At 38.9% G+C, this 8,478-nt stretch overlaps 1 protein-coding gene across 1 annotated transcript; it reads left to right on the top strand.

Moving 5' to 3' along the window:
- Positions 1-6,100: 6,100 nt before the first annotated feature.
- Positions 6,101-8,342, top strand: LOC108575463. The gene is made up of 3 exons (XM_017938261.1): positions 6,101-6,143; positions 6,268-7,826; positions 8,004-8,342. Exons 1-3 carry the CDS (start codon positions 6,101-6,103, stop codon positions 8,340-8,342), a joined length of 1,941 nt encoding a protein of 646 aa, XP_017793750.1.
- The last annotated feature ends 136 nt before the right edge of the window (positions 8,343-8,478 follow it).

An 8,478-nucleotide genomic window follows, 5' to 3' on the forward strand; every position in this document is an offset into this window, starting at 1 on the left:
TCACTTTGCTGGTTTATGTTTAAGACAAAATTTTCAATTCCTAATCACTGTTAGAGAGTACCATTAAGACGTTAATATAAAATGTGGGATTTCTAATCATTCGCAAATTAATCATTCAAGAGATCTACTTGAGTGTTGAAAAGTTCTGAATTTTAAAGAAAATATTGGATTTCAAGATATACTACTATTCTTACATTTCGATTTACACGTTATTTGGTACTAGTTAATAACTGCAGTATTAAGGTTTTGAAGATATATAGTTGTTAACAACATTTAAAAATATCAAAATTATTTTATTATCTTTATGCTACAAAAGGTAGTTTCAACAATGTTACAGGAATAATTCACAACAATCGCGCGACACACTTTCGTTTTTTAATGCACTTTTTCTGCACTCTTTAGATAAATATATACTGGCTTGTTATTTATGTATCCTGTGCCATTTCCGCTTTCATAAGTGGAAATTTCATAAAACGGAAAATGTTATATCGATATTTTTCTATAATTAAATATTTCAATGTGACTTTTCAACTTCGTTTCAATGCTCTAACAATACTTGTAATTCGCCCATGGCACGGAACGTGTTAACAAAAAGAAGCAAACATCTCATTTATTTAACTTAGATCCCACTAAAACAACCTGAAAAATTCTTACCAAAACTAACAGAATGCAATATTGTTCTACCTCAATGTAACACATTTTCACCCCTTTAATCGACCGGCATTCCCTACCCTGTCCCAACAACAAAGCACCGAAACCCCCTTCGTTCAAGATCAAAAGTGAGCACGTTAAAAAGGCAAATTCGAAAGAAATTACCGTCCTCCGTGGACAGAACCACGGGATGTACTTTAATGCACTCTAAATATTTTTCGAAAAAACCAGAAAACGACGTTTCCCCCGGGGGAGAGAATCATATACGATTCGAGAGTCTGTGATGTGGCTAGCGCTGGTCTAAACACCGCCTTCATTCGCCAGCCAAAATCGAATTCGCGTGAAAGAGGGAAAGCAAAGCGGAGTGCGGAGGTCGAGAGTCCAGTTAGCTCGAAGGATCGTGTACATCTTTATGCAGATACAGACACAGACCGGTGCTTTGTAAATTTTCAGGGCGAGCACCTCTTTAGAGGGATAGAGAGTTAGGGAAACGGCGTTGAGGGCGTGGGGGGAGGGGGAGGGTCGTGGCACACGCGCTTTGCGGATTTTTCAATCACGTTCCATACTGACAGGATTAATAAAGCGGCGCGCGCTACGCGGAGAGTTTCCAGACTCATTTCATGCAGAATCGAATTGGATTTCCAGGTCGTGGCCGGTGTGTATCTGTGTGCAACAGAGAGACTGGTCCCTTTGATGTGCCACGCTCGGATACCGTCGAGTTCTCTCTCCCTTTCTATCGTTTCCTCCCTCGCGCGAAAGCGATACTACCTCGCCCCGCACTTTGTTACATCGCCACTAAATAATCGGTTTATAAAAATTCATGGCGAGTCTCGCGAACCAGTGGATTTATATCCGCTCACACGTTCCCTTGCATCGCGCCGCGACGACTACTATGACGAATCAGAAGAGATTCAACGGCGAAGACGGTCTTCTACAGACTGCTTCACAAAGGGACGTTTTGCATAAGGAGGATTCTTGTTTCATTTTTAACCTCTTGACTTATGATGTTTCTTGCTAACTATGCATCTAAGCATCTAAGCATTTACTGTTTTAGTACTGTATTAATAAGTAAAAAAAAGCTAATGTATTATAGATTAATTGGATTTGGTAATCCTCAATCTTATAAAATAAATCGAAAGTTAAAGTTAAAATTAATTTTTGTTACTAATATAACTGTTTTTATCGCATCTTCACCAGAATCTATGCCACGAGTCTGAGATTGAAGAGGTATTATATTTAGCAGAGATTAATGACGATGGTTGGGAGATTTAAAATGGACACAAATAATATTTTTTTTAAGACACACAATTAAGTGGAATTAAATTTAAACTTTATTATCATGAATTGGAATTTGAATATGTCTGTTTGAAATTATAAGTAAACTTCTCATATCCTTGTATCAGGAAAAATTTCCTAAACGAAATTGTTCAGTACGTTTATCAATTAACACTTTATCGACCGGTAGCGGTTGAAAATTCTACGTACTTCCGACCAGTCACTCGGTCACAGATGCATCGATGACACCGACTCTGTTTAGGCTCTAGGCTATCGCGCGGGAATATACGCGCTTTTTCTTATACCTGTAGAAATGTTAAATCAAACTTTGACCAATTAATCGTCGAAGAGCGATAACAGAACGATTAATAGGCTACCCGGTCGGTAAGCGTCGGCGGCAAAAAGCCGATTAATAGGCTACCAGTCGGTAAAGTGTTAATAAACTTAACACAATGAAAGCTATCGATGACAAGTGAAATAAACCTGTTCATTCATGGACTACTTCTTAGTCCTTACCTATACCACTTGATACAGGATATTTTGTATCATTGGAAAAGAAGGTTTGTCAGATTTTTATGGGCAACTGAAAAGTGTATAGGAGAGAACATTAAAAATTTAGAACATGCAAAATTGATCAGAGTTGAAGAAATTAAATTTAAAGAGCGTTTACGAGAATGCAGAGATTCTTATGAGAGTTTAGCAAATCATCAAGCTAAAGAGTCGAATTGTTATTAATTGGGAGACAAAGTATCTAACAAATTGAAGACTGGACATAGAAAAGGTTGTAAGGGCCACTAGATCTTCATCTTTTCTTATAATATAAAATTATTTTTTTTGTTAATTAATAAGACTTTAAAATATCAAAACAAAAATATTGTAAGATTATATAAAGTAACGTGGTACATGTAAAAAATAAATTTTGATATATTTTGTTAATAAGTAACATTTTAGTAACTGAAAAATTGTTTCTTTTTAGATGTTTATTCTTGACACAGCTTTTCTTATGTTCAGTCTTCAATTAATCGTATAACAGGACGTTTTTATACTTTAAATCAATACTCATCATCATAATCACTATGGAATTTCAGAATAAAATAATTCCTACAATATTGTAGCTTTCGAAAAATCGTAATCATAGCTACTATAATATTCAATTTCATTGCTACTCTAATGTTCCTAACTTGAACTGCATCCCCATACCAGCCCAGTCTTACTACTTCACAATAAGCGAACAATTTTTCCTAAACGATACCATACAAAAAAACCTCTAAAAGCACCCTCACAGATCTGTATTATTACTCCTCTTCTACGAAGCATCCACAAAAAACCAGTGTAAAATTGCCGTGCTCACCCTTCAAGAACCATTAACCACAGCTAATAACCCGTTCGAAACGCGCAAATCAGAAAGAATCATAAATACCCTCGAATGAAAAGAGGAAAAAAGAAATACTATAATTGGCCAAACACGCTATAATTGGCAACGGAATCGATCGACCGGAGTCTGTTTCCCAGGAAAATTTGATGGAACCGGTTAGCAGCGTACGTCTAGCAATACCAAAAGATTGAGCCGTCCTGTACGATCGAGCAAAACGGGAATAACAGGAAAAGGTAGTTGTACGCGTAGGGTTGAAGGTTCAAGCCAGAAGAGAGTGGAGCCGTAGGATTGGTACGTTTTTAGTGGTTGCAGCACTCGAACGTGCCAGAGCGAATATATCCTGCACGAGTGCATAGACATGCGAACGCTAACACACTCACGTGCACTGAGAGTGCTGGAAATGTGTGTACACACGTATGCGTGCGCACACGCACACGCACACATATCAGAACCACCTTTATTCTTGCTATCTCGGTGCACGTGCAAAAGCGCTGGCCGGCTCTCCGAATATTTTCCTTCTAATTTAATTTCACCAGGCCGGAGTGCGGCACACGCATTACTTCGCACGTATCCCAGCAAGAGGGAACAGATTGAGATTGAGAAGGGGGGAAAGAAGCACGCGCGTTACGGTATAACGATGCACGCTGGTGGTTTTTTAAAAGGCCGATTAGGATGGTATCACGCGTGTCTATAAGGAAGCGTCATCATGTCGAATTGATTTTTTTTCCTCTTTTCCCTACCTTTTTCTCTCTCTTTCTCCCGCTTGTGTGTGTGTGTTTTTCTTCGCTTTGCTTCCTTTTTCCCACAATCTCCCCGTGGCAGAACGTCGTAATAATTAGAGCCCACTGATTACGAGACCGTTCCACGATTCCCGTACTTTTCTAACCGCCCCGACCGCGCGACACTCGAAAACACTTGAATTTTAGAGAAACTCGCGGTACATTTATCAGACGCGCGATCTCTCTTGCCGCTACTACTCACCCCCTCACACTTCAGCCACGTTAAACCATTCAGACGTGTTTTATGCAGGCTGTTTCTGAAGCGTCGGGCCGAATCTGGGTTGTGATTCGTGTGCGGATCGATCAATTTACTTGGCTAACGAGATGGTCTTTTCTGGGTTTCATTATCCGTCCGGAATTGTTTTGTACTATTTTTGGAAACTGTAAATGCTTCCTTCCTCTAACATCATCTTTGATACGTTTCTTTTTTTTAGGAACTTATCAATTCGACGTAATTTTTCCTTAGAAAAAAGTTTACTGATTTTTCTAAGGCTTGTAAAGGATATAAACAATTTTCAGAATCTTATTTACTGCATGTAATACTCTTCAAAATACAAAGTATTGTTACCGGCAAAGTATTAAATCCAGATCATGTTCAAAGTGTAAAAATTTAAACAAGTTATTTCATACTAACGTAAACATTACAAACACAAGTTTATGCAAAGTATTGGCATACTAGTTCGGGACAGTTTCGAGTTAGGTTAATAATACTTTAAATGAATAATAAAAAATGCAAACAAAGTTACTTTTGGAAAAATTACCAAACCGAAAATATCAAAATCCATCATTTGTTTCAGCATCGTAAAAGTAATGAATAATAATATTATTCCAATTGAAGCATTACAACTCTGATGATACTTCACTTGCTCACCAATTAGCAATATACAGGGTGTATCTAGTAACTGGGCCGGACTATAACCTTGTTCCTTTTGCAGAGAGAAAAAACTTCTAGAAGAAAATTTTGCATTGTGCAATAGCACTTGTTTTTTAAATGGAACCCTACAAATTTCTTTACATCAGTTGATTTCTCGTGTCATTCTGAACAAAAAAGTGTTACGATACTATGTCAAAAAAATTAATATTTCGTGAGATATTTCAAATTTTATTCAAGAGCCACTAACGTTGAAATGTCATGTCGCGTCGCTGTTATATTGTACTTACAGTTGAACAGAATTCTCGTGTTCTTGCGTACTGTTTATGTTGCTTAACTTACGTACACCTGATTCAGTTATTAGCCATTACAGTGTTCAGAGTTGTGTTAAATCACGTCAGTGTACAATCGCATCGCAATGGGTTTTACAAGTAACGAGAAAGTGGATATCTTTATCGTTTTCATCAAGTGCAATAAAATATGCGAAAAAATGTTTAGAACGCAATGATCATGGCAAAAAAAAAGTTACACATTTCGAAAAGTACTGAGTTTTTTATGATTTTATATTGGATTATGGGAGTTATTGGTTGTTAAATAATTAATAATCCTTATTTTAAACTATAAACTTTTATTAGGCACAAGGAAGATTCGCTTTCCTACTTGATGGTAAGAGCACGATCTACGGAGTGAGAATGCTCCTACGCAACGCCCTAATATTGTCTACGACCCCGCTTGGGACCGAAGGGCCTTTTGTCACGTATCATAAACATTTAGATCTTTACTAAACAGAGGTGATAAGGCTAAACGGACTTTTCCGAACGTATACGAAAGTAATATATACTTCCTAGTAAGGCGTTAGATTAATTTTTGTTATATCTAACTGACTGACAAATCTAACATTTTACCCATATGATTGTACTTTTTTGTTCAGAATGTCATGACGAATCAATTAATGTAAAAAAATTTGTAGCGTTCCATTTAAAAAACAAATGCATTTACACTTTGCAACTGCACCGATGCACTCCTGCAAAAACTTGCACTACTTGATGATAGAGCTTGTTAAACAATGCAAAATTTTCCTCTACAATTTTGTTCTATCTGCAAAAGGAACAAAGTTATAGTCCGGCCCAGTTACTAGATGTACTAGTAATGCCTAAGCAATGCGTAGATTGCCGGATATTACACTTTGCTGGTAACGCAATATCATTATCAAAAATGTATAATTTACAAAACTGCTACTTTTTTTTTGCCTTGATACGTACTTGCGAATTTTAGTAACCACACGCGTTTCTCATGAAAATTTATTTCTGTTACAGTGTTATCCACTAAAAGTAACGCAGCTTCCTCGGATTCCAACCCGACGAAAGTAGTGGTGGAAGAGGAAGATGACGAATCGTTGCCAGAGATCACGCTGGAGGAGTTCAAAGAAAGGTATAGAAGACTGATACCCTACATGACGTTCTACGTAGCGAACAATTACGTGAATGCACAGACAGCATCACCACAAACCACTTCCGCGAAAGAGTATCAAAGTAGTCCACTGGTAAGGAAACCTCCACAACCGTTCACCAGGATCAACACCGTGCCACGAAGGGAGAACAATTACCGCACGAACGTGCAGAATCAAGACAAGAAATTCGTTCCTTCCGTGCAGTACGATCCCAGAAACGTGGGAGCAGACAGCGAGTACTTCACGCCCGTGAGATACGGTACGAAAATCAGTTACGACGAGTACTCGACACCGTACCAGCTGTACCACGATCTACAGTCGATGTATCCTGAAATATCGACGGTAGCTAGCCAGCAGATCTCTCGCAACGGGAACAGGTACTACACAAACGTGAGACTATCACGACCTTACACGACAAATGGCAGAGATCACCCGCCTAGAAAACAAGCAGCTAAACCAATCCAGGGCAATATTCGAGAGGACTACTTGCTCGACTATAATGCCAGACCAACGAGCAACGTTGCCCTTAATTACCCGATTAAAGACGTCCAGGGACATCGACAAGCTTCTCCTTATTCTAACCTGCAAGCTCTAGATTCCGTTCCAGGAAAACAAAACCCTATATTCGCTCAACCACCGCGAAATCCAAACCTGAATCTACAGCAGATAGCTGAAAGCTTTCATTTGAGCGAACGTCTGCCGGAGATGTTGAGCAAAGATAATATAGATAACAGTTTAAAAACACTAGTAGAGATACTGAACATCCTCCATAACACGAAGAAAGAAGAATTCCCGCAGATCCAAGCACCACCGTTGACGCAACTGGCACCCTCGCCACCTAGATTGCCGCAGAAGGCAACGAACTTCAAGGTTCGGCAACAAACGAGGCCGAAAGTGATAACTGAAACGCGATTCCAAGCAACGCCGAATCCTTTATATCTGACTGACGATCCTGAACGTTACAAAATGACATATGAAGAAGAAACGAAGCCTAAACCACCTCCTCAGTCGAGTTACAGCACAAACAGTTTAAGCAACAAGCTGGTAGAATATTATGTTCCTGTGGTTCATGAAACCCCGACGAAGGAGAAAGAACCGTTTCTGCCTACGGTTAGACCGGAAACTAATGAAGGTCCAACTGACCATTCTTACGCGATCACGGAGGACCTCAGAGACGACGTGTTACAAGAGGAACGATTCACTCCGCCACCGGTTACCACGAAAAGTCCGGTTTACAGTTACACGGAACCCAACAGGGTTTCATCCCCGAAACAAAGTGCCCCGCAGACGTCGTTAAAATATGGCGCCACACAAGGAGAAGCTAATGTTGATTACCCAGCCTATTCTAAAATACCGTATACGAATTTCAGTTGCAAGGAACAGCGGTATAAGGGATTCTTTGGCGATCCGGATACTGGATGCCAGGTAATAACGTTTTCATAACACTTCACGCAATTATTAATTTGCACTGTTAACTTATTTTCGTTTTTTTTTTTTTTTGTGCGTAACATGAAGTTGTCAATTACACTCACAAGACAGGTTACATGTATAAAGAATATACTTCTCCACTGTTAACGGTGATAATAATGTTATTTCTTGCAGGTATGGCACTACTGCGATCTCAACGGTGGCAAATCATCGTTTTTATGTCCGAATGGTACTATATTCAGTCAAGTAGCGTTAACATGCGACTGGTGGTTCAACGTAAAATGCGAAACGACGACTCAATTATACGTGTTAAACGAACGATTGTACAAGTACATTCTGCCAATAATGCCAAAGTTTCCGGAAGACTTCACCGGTCCAGAAGTAGATCGGTATTTGGAGATCAAGTTTAAGGAGATGGAGGCAAAGTTGAAGGAGAAAAAGTTGAAGAAGCAGCAAGAAGAGAAAGAGAAGCTCAAGGAGAAACAGCAAACACAACAAAAGGAAGATGAATAATCGCTACGTGTATAGATTGTAATTATATTGTTAAAATGTTACTGCCTTAAGCCTATCACGTACTGAACGTATCTTGCTGCCATTATTTGTTACAAATAGCAACGAATGATTATACGTTGTTTCTTACACATAGTCG

Source organism: Habropoda laboriosa, unplaced genomic scaffold (assembly GCF_001263275.1).
Source record: "Habropoda laboriosa isolate 0110345459 unplaced genomic scaffold, ASM126327v1 scaffold259, whole genome shotgun sequence".
In the NCBI taxonomy this organism is placed as follows: Eukaryota; Metazoa; Arthropoda; class Insecta; order Hymenoptera; family Apidae; genus Habropoda; species Habropoda laboriosa.

Bases quoted from the DNA above. Each gene is read 5' to 3' on its own strand.
- LOC108575463 (XM_017938261.1), top strand. From the start codon at position 6,101: ATGCCTAAGCAATGCGTAGATTGCCGGATATTACACTTTGCTG. The intron at 6,144-6,267 runs GTAACGCAATAT...TTTCTGTTACAG, and splicing joins CCGGATATTACACTTTGCTG to TGTTATCCACTAAAAGTAAC. The intron at 7,827-8,003 runs GTAATAACGTTT...TATTTCTTGCAG, and splicing joins ATCCGGATACTGGATGCCAG to GTATGGCACTACTGCGATCT.